Here is a 15,921-nt window from a genome sequence, read left to right as displayed (position 1 = left end):
ACGCAACCCTGCCTAGTGACCACGTAACCGCGACGGGAGTTGGGTCGAACTTGCAAAAGGAGAAAATAATAATTACAAAATTAAGAAAAAAAAAAAAAATAGGAATGAGAAGAACCTCAGTAGCATGGAACTTGAAGGACATGAATGAAACCCCCAAGCACTTGCCTCAAAACTCGTTTCTCATGCCTGGTGTTCGGCTCTGATGTTATTTTACGGCATTCGCTATCGGTTGCCCAAACATGCCAAGTTCAAGAGTGTGTCGGTGGCTCGAGGAGTGTGAACAAACTAAATGAAGCACTTTATTCTGTATAGAGAAGGGAAGGTGGGGAGGGGAGGGGAAGCTTAGATGCTTTCAGAAGCATCTTAAGTAATGTTCTAGGAAATGTATTATTATTATTATTATTAATTATTATTACTTTTTTTTTATGACCATGTGTAATCAATATATGTTTATCTTTAACTCCAAGTACAGCAGTTACTCTCTTTGGGATGGTGTGATGAAGGGAAGGCTGAGATGGTTGGGTTAGTGCATCAACATGGGGCCAAACTGGGGCGAGTCATTGCCTACTGGAGGAATGGGTGAGTCTTGCTTCATTGATGGCCCCATTGGCCAATATCCAGAAGGTCCTGGGAGGTGCATCAAAGCTGCCTTCCAAGGCAGTGCTCACAGTCAGCCTTGGCACCAAGGACCCAGCATGCATCTCTATCCTGAGCCATCTTCTGCCAGGCGGTGCTGGGGCTGCTCTCTTGGCCATCCATGAGCAAGACAAGTCACAGTAGGCTGTTTCGGGTTGTCCCTAGAGGCCAGGTCTTTGGCCATGCTTTGAAACCTGCTTTTGACTTCTCACCAAGGCACGTCAGGCGTCACTGAGCTCTGAAATTGGTGAGAGGTCAAAACTGGGCCTTCCCACTGCGTTCTCCCAGTCTGGAAGTGTTATGACTGTTACCAAAGAGGTTGCAAGTGGAAGGACTGAATCAATAAACGATTTGTCTTTTATAAAAGAAAACCTAAAGCTCCACCACTTTCTTTGTTACCTTAGTTTTGCCCTCTTTTTTGTTTTAAAGTCTCTTCTCAGGCAGGTGTGTGAGGAGTCAGAGGACAGCGGGATGGGTGTCCCATGGCACGTTCACCTCTACCATTGCTTCACACTTACAGCCTTTGCTTTGGGTTTGGTGAGAGATGTACATGTGAGATGACTGCTGTGGGGTCAATAAAAAATAGCTTTTCAGGGAAGGGTGATGAGTAGGTCGAGGAAGGGGCTTGGTGAGGGCTGAGCTCCCGAGTCCTACTGGCTCCATGAGATTTGTGTGAGCTACGAGCTCGGGTTGTCTGAGCTCCTCTGTAAGCAGTGGAGAAACCAAGGAGCCCATTCAAATGTACCCAGTGCCTTGATTGAAACACTCCCTGGAAGTGTTGAAGGCCAGGTTGGATGAGGCTTTGAGCAACCTGATCTAGTGGAAGGTGTCCCTGCTGATGGCAGGGGGATTGGAACTGGATGATCTTTAAGGTCCCTTCCCATCCAAACCATTCTATGATTCTATGATTCTATGATTGATTTAAAACGGGGTGGTGGGAACCTCACCAGTTAATGTCAGCACTGATATTGAGAAGCTAATGGAAGAAGAGATGATTTTCCACCACCCTTGGGATGTATGTGCTCCTTTGCTGCTGACGTTGCCTGGTGAAGATACCTGTGGGTGACCTGTGCTGGTGGAGCTGTGTGCATCTGAGCTGGGAAAACACCGGGCAGCAGCAAGGAGTGATGTCTCTCTGAGTAGTCATCTGTGATTGCCTTGGACTGAAGCAACCTCTTGGCGAGAAGGTGGTGAACATCTCTGGAGCAGACTTTGGCTTGGCAATGTGCTTGACTGTCTTCCTTGGGCCAGCACTGGCTTGCACGCACTGAGATTTGGCCCTCATTGCTCAAGTGATGGGATATTTCAAGCTCTTCTAGGTCCTTTTGTTATGGTTTCTTACCCTGTGCCAGTGGTGGCACCTCCCACAGCTTTATAATGGACATGAACCATGAGGGAGCACTAAGCTCCTATTAAGTATACTCCAAATGGACAGTCACAAGGTGAATGACCAAGGATGGGGACCAGTCTTAATCACCGTTTCTCAAGGAATTATCAAGGGGACCACACCTAACAACTCATCAAGGCTCAACCACGTTCCCGTTGACTTGAAAGGACCCAGATTTTCCCCGGGAGAGCCAAGCAACGTGGCAACCATTGAATGGGGATGAACCTTATCTTAGGACCAAGTCTCAACAGCTTTCCATTCTGCATCCAACAAGAAGAACTGAAGCAAAGGTGCTGGTGTCCCATCCCAGGCAGGAGATGGTGTCCTGCCACCGCAATAAATGACTTTAAAAAAATTATTATTCTATTCATGGATTATTCTTTTCTCTTTTTAAATTTTCCTTTCTCTTTTATGCTCCAGGCTACTCAATATTTGATAGATTCATCTTCAATTAGCCCGGGAGTCGTCCACAGGAATTTCTGCAGAACTGAGTAGAAGGTGATGATTTTTTTTAATTTTTTTCAGTGCATTTTTCACACATTTGATTGTTTCAAAGGTTTTTTTTTTTGGAAGCTCCTTTGTGCCAGCCAGTCACCTTGAATTTCTTTTTCTTGTGAAACTGTTTCATGACTGTGCTGATGTGATTGTCCTCTAAGGAGATTATCCTGTAACTTTTTAAAGCTTTAAAATGAAACCAGGACAAGACTCTAGTTCCTATTTCTGATGCCAAATTTTCTCGCTTTCCAAACATGTTTTCATTTCTCCACGACTTTGAGCTTGACGAATCAACCAGATATGATTTTTAACACCATAATTTTCACGCTACTTTGAGGGGATTATTTTGCAAGGTTTGCATTTATTCTTTTTCTTTAAGTATTGATGTTCACTTCTATTCGTGGCATCATGAGATCATGTAGGCATCTAGCTTCCTTCTAGTCCTAGATAAGCTTCTAGAAGCTTCTAGTCCTCATATCTATGGACAATAGCTGTAAGGTATTGGGGCCTACAAGAAAGCTGGGGAGGGACTTTTCATAAGGGCAGTTAATGACAGAACAAGGGGAAATGGGTTTAAGCTGAAAGAGGGGAGGTTTAGATTAGATATTAGGAAGAAGTTCTTCACTGTGAGGGTGGTGAGACACTGGAACAGGTTGCCCAAGGAAGTTGTGGATGCCCCCTCCCTGGAAGTGTTGAAGGCCAGGCTGGACGAGGCTTTGAGCAACCTGATCTAGTGGAAGGTGTCGTGCTGATGGCAGGGGGGTTGGAACTAGATGATCTTTAAGGTCCCTTCCAATCCTAACCATTCTATGATTCTATGATAAGGTCATGAATATCCCAAGTTTCAGCTCCTAAATGGTGGAAAATAAGAAGGAGAAAAGCTGAGGTTGTCCTAGGACTCTCCATGGGGTTGGTTTGTTGTGTGTGTTCATCAGATCTTTTTTTTCTTGGTCCTTGTGTTTGGTTGCTGTGGACATTCAGTTACAGCTCTATCAACGTGCAAAGACAGGGGGTTTCTTTTGAAATAGTCTAATAATTTCGAAACCACTGGTCAGATGGTGTGGGCACCAGGAGATTTTTATTTTTTCCTTCAGCAGCTTTGTGTCCTGCTGCCAGTACAGTCATGTTTCTATCAAAACATCATTATGAGTAACTTTAAAAAAAAAATAATATGCATTTTTCCTCAGTAGGAAGCTCTCCTTGAGCCAAACACATCTGAGATCTCCATGTACTTAGCAAACTAGAATACTCTTTAAAAAAAACCCCAAAACAAAACAAAAAACCAAAAGGTCAGAATATTAAAAATAAGAGAAACAACGTAAGTATAAAACCTTTCCCTGAAAAACAGCACTTGGCCAACCATAGGTGAGGACATTGTGATCCGTGATTGAAGATGAAGAGCTCAGAAGACTGGAGATGAGTGCACATGGCCCACACCACCCATTTCTCCTTCCTTTCCTACCTTACTACTCGCATGACTCTTCCCCTCCTGCAGACCTTAGCTCCTGGCGTCTCTTCAGTCCAAAGGAAAGGGGAAGGCAAAGAAATAAGACTATTTTCTTTTCACTGCAATTTCCAAAGTGTTTCTGCTGCCCACGTCCACATGCTCTTTTAACTCTTGCATCCCAACAACCCTCATTGGGAACTCATCGAACTTCCCCCAAATCTCTCCTGTACCACTTGACTTTGACCCTTCCTTCTCCTCCAAGGTGGGCTCTAGCACCCTGCTCACAGCTACCTTAGGTGGGAAATCACTTTATAGACCCTCTTCCCTGAGGAACCATCAACTTAGTCCCTTGGGACCCACTGTCTGCCTCCACTGTTGGTTGGGGAGGTTCAACAGCAGTTCAGAAGATGGGGAAGACATGGAGAAAGAAGAGGAACAAGAGTATGATCTTTTTGTCCTGTCTAATGAGACTGGAATAGCTCATTGCTCCATGCTTCTCAATCTACCCCAGCTCCTTGCAGGTTCCAGACCCATTCTCTGGTTATCTTCTGGGCATCTTCAAGTTCCCATAGAGCTTCAAGATCATTTCCCCCCCTTTCCCATTTGATGACCAAGTAAAATGGTACCAATCAGAGATGTAATGTCCTACACAGTATCCTGATACCACGTCTCTGCACACATAAGTGTGGCCCCACCTCCCCCCATCCCTCCTTGCCCCAGACCTGCATGGAAAAAAAATAATAATTTAAAAAAAGAAATGTCTCCATCTGTCTACATCTTCGTTAGGCGCAAAACATTGAGGCGCACGGGAAGGAAAGTGGCACCGGAGGCATACTGAATCTCCCGGAGGACCCCTTCCCACTTCTTCTGCTCTTCATCATATCTGGAGAGAGACAAACAGACAGTTAGAGCGAGGAAAACATCCCCCGTCCCTCAGTTCAGCTGCTATCCGTAGTGATGGGAACCTTGGTTGCATGATGTGATGTTCCACAGATGTTATTTGACCACAAGACATCTGTGGGACTTTCATGGGGACTTTCAGCCCTGGTGTGCTCTGGTTTGTAGCTCCAGGCGAGGGGACATGGAGATCAGCATGTGGTTTTGTGTGGGAGGGTGTATTTTTTCCATTGGGAAATGCACTGTTGGCACCAAGATTGAGCATCCATGGTGAAGGCCAGCAGGTGCCTGCTGAGGGTGCTCTAGAGCCACAGATGTGAAGGTCAGGAGCAGCTAACACTACATTAGCAGCCGTCAGAAGGTGCTTTCAGCCCACTTCGCTGCTCAGACAGAAGACTTTCTGATTTCCAGCCTGAGCACTGGAGCATGAATCGCACAAACACTGCTTCATGCCAAAGAGGAGATCTGGAACCAGGTCCAGGCAAAATGGCAATGCAGCAACAAAGCTAAAGGAGCAGATTTTTCCCTGGTACGTTGCTATATGAGTTTGGAAGAGATCACTGAATCATCTAACGTGCCCTCCAGCACAGCACAGGGCAAACTTCTCACTGAGCCTGCAGCCTTCTGCTGGGGTCACAGCATCCATCTCACACTGAAGGCACCAAGAAAGAGAAAATATTTCCTCAGTGTCTCTCAGTGACATAGAACCATCGACTCATCAAATGGTTTGGGTAAGAAGGGAACTTTCAAGGTCATCTCGTCCAACCCCTCTGCACTGAGCAGGGACAGCTTCAACCAGATCAGGTTGCTCAGAGCCCCATCCAGCCTGACCTTGAATGTTTCCAGGGATGGGGCTTCTACCACCTCTCTGGGCAACTTGTGCCAGTGTCTCACCACCCTCAGTGTAAAAAATTTCCTCCTTATATCTGGTCTAAATCTCCCCTCTTTCAACTTAAAACCATTTCTCCTCATCCTATCGCTACATCCCTCCCATGCTTCCTTGGGCAGCCCCAGGGAAGATTGTCACCTCCAAACGTCGTTCAGTTCTGTTGGCACCAGCTCTCCTGACTCCGTCTCCACCGTGGCAAACCCTCCAAGTAGGTAGAGCACCCCAGCCAAGCTCACCAAGCTGACTGAGCTGCGCTCCTGCGGGAACTCAGTGAAGGTGTCCCACCTGCCACATCAAGAGAGGGGACATGTTAGGGCACCCTGCCCACCTTTGTGACAAGGCTGGCCTCAAATCTTGAATCAACAACTGAATTAACCAGTGACAGATTAACTTGTGTAGGTCTACATGAGATGGGGTCATACATTGACTGTTGGTAGAGAGATCTGTTTCCATCATCATAGTTTAACTTCATTTTGCATTGAGTAGACGAGCTGTGAAGCACACCTGGCATGGACCAGCAGGTCCTAGAGGTGGGACTAGAGCTGCAAGGCCCACCCAAAATCAGAGAGTCTATTGCATTGGGTGAAGCTGCCAAGGTGAAGGTACAGTCCTGCAGGGAACCCAAGGGCTGCACCAGTTGGTGAAACTGCTTTGAAGGTGAGCCTGAGATGATCCACAGCCCAACTACAGTGGCATTGGTGATGCCCAGCTGTCCAAGGATTACAGACTGGGAGGAACTGGTATCAGAAATTGGAAGCAAACTCCAGAATGGTTGGGAGTTGCTTAATGTGCACCTACAGCTGTCCCTTGTGTAACTACACCCCAAAGGTGTGCTCAGGTACGTACTTGTTGGTGGCAATGTCATAGACTTCCACTGAGTTGGTCAAGCCAGAGTCAGTCACACCCGCTGCCACGTAGATTTTGTCCTTGTGCACAGCAGCTCCAAACAGGGAACGGGCAGTTTTCATGGGAGCCAACTCCTTCCACTCAAACTTGGATGGGTCATAGACGCACATCTTCTTCAGGCACTTCCTAGAGAAGGATGAAAGAGAGAAGGAGCCTTGATTACCAGCTGAGGGGCAGCTTTGGAGCTAGGAGATGTTTGCTGGGAAGAACATGAGGTCTCTAGAGAGGATTTTGCTCCTCCACATTGGCATGAGTGCCTTTGCTTGGGTGTGCACCCAAGGATGCCCATGCCTGGAGACATCATTTCTGTGTATAACACATCTCCTCCTGGTGTGCCCACTTTGGAGAAGAATCCTAAAAGCTCAACATTGTCCTCACACAGCTGGATATGGGTCCACGTAGCCTCTAGGACCTCACACACAACTGGCAGACAGTGTCTCAGTGCTGCTGATCCAACCTGACACTGTGAGATACCATCAATAATGTCCCTATTCCCTGGGACAGCAATGTAAGGTCCATTGGTGTTTGCACGCTCACACTTTTCAGACCATCATCCTCTCAGAGCAGGACCTGTCTTTGATGGATTCTGGCATGTTTGCTCTGCAAACAGTCACACTTCTGGAGGAGCTTGCAATGCTCCTCAAGAGGAGCTCTTTCTGCTGAGCTTATCTCCTGCAGGAGGGCAGGATGGAGGTCAGTTTTGATGGAGTTTTTCACCCCTATTGCAAATACTTGTCTGGATTTGACTACTAGGACTGCAAGTCCAAGACAGGAGACCCTCAACGTGAAGGACCTTCTCACTCTTCAGGGCCTCTCCCAATCTATGTGGTATTTTGTGAGCAAAGAGGATGATATGTGCCCTCTTCTACAAGGACAGTGTCATCTCCCTGATGTCCTTGTAGGACTCCTAATGGCTTGGGAAGAGCTGCAGTCACAAGGTGAGCTGGAGAGGGAAGGATCCATATCTCACACACCATCCAACCCTCCTTAACCCATAGTTGAGGAGGTACCAACTCATCCAGATTGAGGAGGTACCAACTCATGCACTCTTACTCATTTGGAGGATGACTCCCTCTATTTCTCTTGCTTTTTGACTTACTTGTCACTTCCTTTGCCACCGATGACATAGACGAGGTCCTTGTGTGATACCACCGCGTGGCCGTAGACTGCGTAGGGAAGGGAATCGGCTTCACCCCACTTGAAGGACCTGGATCAGAGAAAGATGGGAAGCAAAAGGATTTGTAGCTTGCTGTGTGAGGCCTAGAGTACATGGCACTTTCCAGACTTGGAGGTGAGCACAGATCCTGACTCAATCTCAAAAAGACAAGGTTTTCAATGAGATAAGGCTCATTTATGCCAATATTCATTATTTTCTGCAGCATCTCCTATTCTTGGGCTTTGTGGATACCTACCCCCACTTCTCCCAGGACCTCACCTCATTTACAAGCATTACCAGCTAGACACAGACGAGACAACAGAGATTTTGGCATTATGTAAAAATTTAAACCCAACACGACTCAAAGGTGCAAGATCATGAGGCTAAATTTCTTTTTTGGCCATCATCTTCTACTTTGAGTTGCAATGGTTGGCCAGCACTTAGCTTTCTGACCCATGGTGGGTATGTCCACATTTTGTAGTGTAGGGTTGTGTGGAAGGATGTAGCTATAAGGCTTTGGAAACCCCAACTGATACCCAAATAGGGCTGACCAATTTCTCAAGAGGTGTCTGTTCGTGTCCATGTAGCTTAGACTCATCTCCAGTTTTCATATATGTAGGTTGTAGCCCACAAGACCTGCACTTTATTTTACCTAAGAACTGAGATGCCTGGGCTCTGAGTGATTTCTAATTGTCCAACCCCTCTGGGTAAATATTTGATCCCATAGACCTCCAGGTCTCCAGGTTTCTTATTGTTGAAGTTTTAACCTAAATAATACTGGAAATACAGATGGTGCTGATGACATCTCTACCAGCTTCAAATCAGTAATCAAAGCAACCCCAAAGTAAACTTTCCTGTCCAAAGCCACTCTTGGTGAGACCACAATGAAGGTCACCAAACCTCCAAACTGATGGGCGAAAGCAGAAGGAAAAACTCCTCTTGCTTCTCTGTACAGTTCCCATCTGAGCATCTGCTAAGTTTGATCCCTGATAACATAATATCCCCATCATGGCTTCCATCTCCTGGAGCTTCAATTACAATAAACGAAGCAGCTGGAGAGAGACAGCTCAGAGCCCCAGGGTACAACTTGAGACAGTCCCAGTGGTCCCAGCATCTAGATGTAGAGTTTGATCTCTGTTTCTGAAACCTTTTAGTCCCTGAAGAGCTGGAGTCCTTCTCCTGTTGACCATCTCCATCTCCCACCCCACACTCACATGCGTACACTTACAGCCGGTCATAGCACAGGACCGAATCCAAGGTCTTTTCTCCCTCTTTCAGTTCTTTCCCTCCAACCACAAAAATGGAGTTTTCTGCTTCTCCCAGGCCAAAGAGGCAGCGAGGGGAGGGCAGGGGGGGCATCCCCAGCCAGTCTGCATCCAGATGGTCGTACTGAAAGGAAACACATGGTCATTAGTGTTTGCTCACCCATCCCATTTACTTAGCAAAAATCAGGCTCCAGAGGTTGAGGGCAACGTCCATTCCCACCTGCAGCTTGGTCACCCCAGCGGGAACTTTCTGCAATGTCCATCTCTGCCTGTCCCTTAATATCTGGTGCAGGATGGGGGATCTTAGTGCAAATCCATGTCATATATCATATGAGATACGTTTTATGACAATATGTTCTGCTCTGTGCACCAAAGCCTTGACTTGAAACAAGCTTGATCATACAGAATCACAGAATGGTTGAGGTTGGAAGGGACCTCTGAAGGTCACATCTAGTCCAACTACCCTGCTCAAGCAGGGACTCCTAGAGCCAGGATTTTTGTCCAGACAGTTTTTTAATATCTCCAGGGAGAGAGATTCCACAACCTCTCTGAGCAACCTGTTCCAGTGCTCAGTCACCCTCACAGTAAAGTTCTCATCTTTGGATGAGAGAATCTCCTGTTGGGCTGATAATAGATAGTTCCTGGAACTGGAGGAACTGAAGCACTTCAAAATTTAGAAATTTTGCCTGAACCTTTCCAGCTGTAGCACACACCACAGTATTTCATCCTGATATTTTTCATCTCTGGCAGGTAACAGCATGGTGTTGACAACGTTGGCTACACAGCTCACTCCCCTGAGCCCTTTCTTCTCACACTAATCCTTCTTCTTTCTGGCAAATGATTAGTTACTCTGTTCTTCTTCTGCTTCTCAAGATATTGATGTTGTCCTATATCACCTCAGTGTGTGGGAGAGTTCATGAGATGAAACCTGTGTGTGTCTATCTGCACAAAGGTTATTTACACAATCCCTATCAACACTACCAAGGTGGTGCTGCAAAGCCCAGAGTTCTTCTTGCTGACCAAAGCATGCCAAACCCATCTGATAGATGGGGAAAATGATCTACAGAGTGCTACTAGATCAGATGGCCAAATCCTTACAGAAAGATGATGAAGGGAGTGGAGCATCTCCCTGATGAGGAAAGGCTGAGGGAGCTGGGGCTCTTTAGCTTGGAGAAGAGGAGACTGAGGGGTGACCTCATTAATGTTTATAAATATGTTAAGGGCGAATGTCAGGGGGATGGAGCCAGGCTCTTCTCAGTGATGTCCAATGGTAGGACAAGGGACAATGGGTGTGAACTGGAACACAGGAGGTTCTGCTTAAACTTGAGAAGAAACTTCTTTATAGTCAGGGTGACAGAGCCCTGGAACAGGCTGCCCAAGGAGGTTGTGGGGTCTCCTTCTCTGGAGACATTCAAGACCCGCCTGGACGCCTTCCTGTGTGATCTCATTTAGGTTCCTGCTCCGGCAGGGGGATTGGACTGGATGATCTTTTGAGGTCCCTTCCAATCCCCAACATTCTGTGATTCTGTGATCTGTAGATGAAAGCATTGTGTCATATCCCACCAGGAGAAAAGATGTGAAAGGTTATGAGGCTGAGAGCTCTCTAGGCACCATGTTTTGATGGGAATTGTAAATTGGGGCAAAAATTTTGAATGTAGCTTGGTAGCAGAAGAGGAACTTCATGGGTTAAGTCTTGCAGCCAGTTTGGTGGGACTCTGCAAGACAAAGTTGTGATATATCATTGCCTGAAGCGCTGTTTGCTATGGGCTCAGGCCAAAGAGCTTCAGCTTGCTGGTTTGCCTCCAAAGACTCGTCCTCAGCTGGGTGCCTGTGGTTATTGTCTCTTTGTAAGCTGTGGTCCACATATGTGTTATTTATAGTGCAGCTCAGTTACCAGGATAGTTCCTGCTTCTTGATGGATTCAGCATTGTTTTCAAGTCATAAATCTTCTAAGTGACAAACAAAGGACACCCTTTTCCATCTGAAATGTCAATGGAATCATTTTGTTCCTGACAAAATTTGCAAGACCTCTGGGATTTATCAACATTTTTGTATTTTGCTGCCTGTCCTTAAATCTAAACTATCCCTGACCTATCTCTCCTGGCTTCAGCCAGGAGGAACGTGAAATCAAGGAGGTCAGAAACAGAGTCAGAAGATGTAAGATGCTGCAGCACTGACACAGTGATTCAAGGGTCCATCATACAGCTGCTTGTCTACACCCATGGGAATTTTCAGCTGAAAAAAAAAGCTTAGAAGACTCTCGAACAGAAACTGTGAGCTCTGTCACAGCTCTGAGGGCAATAAATGACACCTTTGCAAACTGATGGCACCTTCCAGCCTTGGGACTTGTCTGCACCTCCCATGCACAAGTGACACAGCAAGTTGTGAAGGGATCACTGTCCCCTTCTTGTGAAAAAGGAGATAAAAATGGCCACAGGATGCCCAAGGCATTTGTTATGGAGTCAATGGAGAGTTGGGAGCTGAATATGGGAAATTTGCTGTTTGGAGCTTAGAATCACAGAATAATTTAGGTTGAAGGGACCTCCAAAGGTCTTTCATCCATCCTCCATGCTCAAGCAGGTGCAGCTTTGGAGTTAGAGCAGGTTGTCAGGGCTTTGTGCGGTCAAGTATTAAATGTCTCCAAAGACAGAGGTTTTGTGACTTCTCTGGACCCCTGATCCAGTGCTCCACCACCTCTTTTGGGAAGGTTACAGAATCACAGAATCACAGAATGGTTTGGGTTGGAAGGGACCTCAGGAGATCATCTAGTCCAACCCCCCTGCCAAAGCAAGGTCCCCTACACCCGGTTACACAGGAAAGTGTCCAGGTGGGTTTTGGACATCTCCAGAGAAGGAGACTCCACACCCTCTCTGGGCAGCCTGTCCCAGGGCTCCGGCACCCTCACAGTAAAAAAGTTTTTCCTTAAGTTTGTCTGGAACTTCTGGTGTTCCAGTTTTTGCCCATAAAACTGGTTAGCTGTGAGGCTGTCCTCATAGCTAACTGAAGTTTCCTTTACTGCAACTCCTGGCCATTGCTTCTTGTCCCATCTTTGTGCAAATACAAGAAGAGTCTGAATCTCTCTTCTGTGTCCCCTCCTATTAGGGAGCTGCACACACCAATGAGCTCTTCCCTACCCCTTCTCCAGGCTGATCAGACCCAGCTCAACCTCTCCTTGTACCTCCTGTACTCCAACACTGACCATCTTGGTGGCCTCTGCTAGACTCATTTCAGTACCTCAATATCTCCCTTGTACTGAGGAGCCCCAGAATCCAGTTGTGGTCTCACAAGTGTATGATCAAAGTGAAAAACGATCACTTCCCTTGACCTGCTTGCTGCAGTCGTGCTGAAACAGCCCAGGACATGGTGGACCTTCACTGCTGCTCAAGGAATTACCTTGCCTGGCCAGCAACAAGATTGGTGGGGCACTGATCTTTAGACATAGGTTTTGTCTGAATACAAAGCAGCATGTCTACCTGCTCTGTGCAGGTAAGTGATGGAGCTGGCCACAGCCACTGTTGTCATCCGATGTCCAGTGTGAAGGGCTCTATCTCAAACAGCATTTCCCCCAGCACTCTCACTGCCTTCCCCCTCCATCCTACTTTCTAGGGTTGTGGTTTCTTCCTCTTGACTTCTCATTTCATGGGCTGTATGTGAGCACCATAGGTTCCAAAGCTTGACCCTTTTCAGGTGAGGACAAGTGTGGTCCCTGCACACATGGTGCAGGTGTACAGACCTACCCGTGCAATGAAGCAATGGAGGGATCAAGGTTGTAGGAACTACCCTGACTTTATCCTTTCTGCCTGGACAGGTTATTGTCTCCTCCTAGAAGAAATGTGAGCCATGGGAGGAAAAGAAAAGGATTTCTGGGTATGGAGGGAAGGACAGAGGATTTACTGGATTCCTCCAGGGTTGCAGGAAGGGTAGGTGCCTTGCATTAGCTGTCTACAGGGAAGGTGCTCTTGGGTTACAGCCCAGATCAGAGCTCAGATTGCCTGTGCACAGCTCGATCTGATCACAGCTTTGGTTACTGCTGAGTTAGAACAGACATTTTTTTTGTGGAGGATCCCAAAAGACATCACACCATGGTTTCCCCTGCATGTGATAGAAATGACCAGAGACAGAGCTGGACTTAGCACACCTCCAGGGGCAAGAACATGGGGCACATACTGGTAGGTAGGAACGTACCCTGTGTCCTTGGAATGTTTGCTCTGTGTCTGCAGCTGCTGCTGTTTCCTTTGTTGGCACCTGGCAGAGTCACCTTTGGGTTTTTTGGGGGGGTTCATAACCAGAGAACATAACAAAGCTGAACCCAAACCCAAACCTGATGCCACTAACCTTCCAGTTGGTGTGTCCTATGGTAGCCAGGGCTGGACCAAATACACTTTTCAACGTGGTCATTCTATTCTCTATTCATGATTTGGATCAGGAAGGGTTATTCCTGTTACCTACCCCTTCAAACCTCCTTCCTCCATGACTAGACCTCTCCCCTCAGTGGGATCTGCTTTAAAAATATAGGGAGAAGAATCCCTAGTAAAACAACTCAGAGGTTTCACCTCCATTTACAACTTTCTTTTTAACATCACATGACAATGTATATTGCTGGCATCACATGGAAGCTAAAGGCTGGTGATGCTCCAAAGAAGTCAAAGAAACAAAAGAAAGATAAAGTTAGTACCTGTAGGAAGTAGGAACTCATGGGATCCTCTTTGTTGTCCTCATTGTAGTAAAGTCCTCCGACAATGAAGATCTGATTCTCTTTGGTCACCAGACTGATGTGGTTCTTTGGGATTTGAGTAGACATGGAGGCAAAATAGCACTCGTTGGCAGTGGGATCATAGGCCACTGCTCCACTGTCACTCACCATGAAAATAAGGTCCTGGAGGAACATCCCAAAGCGCATTGTGTCATTTAAGATCCCTGGGAGAGCATCCTCCTCTGTATCTTCCTCCTCATCTACTGCTCCATTGACAACATCATTGTCTTTTGCTTGCTTTTCACTGCTTTTCTTCACTTTCTTCTTCTTCACCACAGTGAATTTACCCTTCTGGGCATCCTTCACCATCTGCAGTTTCTTGAGCAGCTCTGGGCTGGACTTCACCATGGCATGTTTCTCCACGTGGTCCTTAATGTAGTCACTGGGCATGAGGCGGAAGCGGATGCTTTCAAAGATGACAGGCAAGGCCTTCTGCCGGCTCTCATGGTCCTTGGTCCCCACCCATTTCATCACTACTTCAAAGACAGTTTCCTCTTTCTCAATGTTGAGGGAGTCACTGGAGATGATTGCAATAAGCTCATCGGGTGAAAGTTGGTAGAACTCCTCATCCCGAGAGACCAGCGCGAAGCGATCGCAAATGAAATCCCGAGCTGCCACAGCCAGCCGGGCACAATCCAGCATCAAGCCCAGCCTGAAGATAGCCAAGCAGTTGCTGAGACAGAGCCTCTTCTGCAAGAAAGAGACACAGACGGTGAAGATGGAGGGGATCTGGAACATGTTGGCCACAGAGAAGATATCCTGCACATTCTGCTCCGTGATCTCCAGCTCGGAGGTGTAGATATAATGGAGGATCTTGCCCATAACATCAGGATCAACATCTTCCAAACTGACCTCCCTCTTCTTGCTCTCTTCCATATCTGAGAGGAACATCGCTCGAAAATATGGGCTGCAAGCTGCCAGCACCAGCCTATGGCAGGGAAACTCCTTCCCTTTGACTTTTAAAACACAATCCAGAAACTTATTGTGGTCCAACATATCTTTGAGTCCATCCTGGAGAAGCGTTTGTTGGTAGAGACGCAATTCTTCCACTTGATCAAAAGGCAAACCCATGCTGAAGAGTAACCACTCCTTTTTTTCCCCCCTGATTCTTCTCTCTATATATTTATTTATGAATATATCTATATCTGAGCCTCTAGTAAAGAAACTCAAAGCAGAGCTCACAGATCTTCCTTGCTTCCAGCCCGTCAGCACACTGGGAATGTGAGACACTTGCTACTCTCCCAGCTGTCTGTGTTCTTCAGTTTCCAGCCTAGGGCTTTATATATAGCCACAGAATTACAAAGCTTCAGGAATCCATCTGAGAGCATGTGTAAGCTGATCACCCTTTAATATGACACACTGGACAAGGAGGAAGGGAGGGGACCTGGGGGAACAGCTGTACCTCCAACCTCGATGCTTCAGGAAGGGTCTGTCAGCCCATGAGTCACTGTGGGGGGAGCAGGAGCTTTAGCTGCTGTCCCATGATAGGAAATGTGTGTGACCCATCGGCTCCGCTTGGGAAATGTCCTCCAGATGAATCAAACATTTAAATCTGCCTTCTGGGTCATGAATGGCAGGGCTAGGACCTTCTCCCAACACCACTAAACTGTCTACTCTGAAACTGCTAAATCTAAAAATAGACAGTGAAGTCAAAGCTGGAAAGATGTAATAAGGGAGAGTCTTATGTGGGCTTTGTGGCATCTCCACCTCAGGCCAGGTCACTCCCAGGGCTGCTTTTCTGCACAGGTTTATCCTTTATTCTCCTCTGGAGTCACTTTTCATGGGTCTGGAAGGGGGTGGAAAATGAAGATAGAGCTATTTATTTACACCACTGTATGGGTTATGAGACCCTTGCTGGAAGTTGCTTTAAAAGTCTCAGTAAAGGAGGAGACTCAAGGAGGCTGGAAGAGGAGTGGCTCTGCTTTGTCTGCAACATGTACATGGGCATCATTGACACAGTCTCTGGACACCTTGTCATTAATCAGTCCATCTTTTCCACATCTTGGTGACAGAGAGAGGGTCTGAGGCAGAGCAGAAGTAAAGAGAGCACAACGGTGAGCTTCAACTCACTGATCAGGACATCTAAACAC

General features: G+C 46.8%; 2 protein-coding genes across 2 annotated transcripts in view; one reads left to right on the top strand and one right to left on the bottom strand.

Moving 5' to 3' along the window:
* The window catches only part of LOC104529427 (zinc finger and BTB domain-containing protein 47), an 8,159-nt gene extending 5,681 nt beyond the window's left edge, over window positions 1–2,478 (top strand). Inside the window, exon 5 of the mRNA XM_029086425.1 lies at window positions 2,444–2,478. Coding sequence (XP_028942258.1) covers window positions 2,444–2,478 — 35 coding nt within the window. The remainder of the gene's footprint in view (window positions 1–2,443) is intronic.
* Window positions 2,479–4,736: 2,258 nt separating this feature from the next.
* Window positions 4,737–15,172, bottom strand: KLHL40 (kelch like family member 40). The gene is made up of 6 exons (XM_010173731.2): window positions 13,754–15,172; window positions 9,042–9,202; window positions 7,757–7,864; window positions 6,598–6,783; window positions 5,890–6,036; window positions 4,737–4,848 (listed from the first exon to the last, which is right to left on the bottom strand). Exons 1-6 carry the CDS (start codon window positions 14,900–14,902, stop codon window positions 4,737–4,739), a joined length of 1,863 nt encoding a protein of 620 aa, XP_010172033.1. The 5' UTR covers window positions 14,903–15,172.
* Window positions 15,173–15,921: the final 749 nt, after the last annotated feature.

Source organism: Antrostomus carolinensis, unplaced genomic scaffold (genome assembly GCF_000700745.2).
Source record: "Antrostomus carolinensis isolate BGI_N321 unplaced genomic scaffold, ASM70074v2 scaffold34408, whole genome shotgun sequence".
Classification (NCBI taxonomy): Eukaryota; Metazoa; Chordata; class Aves; order Caprimulgiformes; family Caprimulgidae; genus Antrostomus; species Antrostomus carolinensis.
The sequence above is the reverse complement of the archived record's forward strand: the minus strand, read 5'-3'. Positions and strand labels throughout refer to the sequence as shown.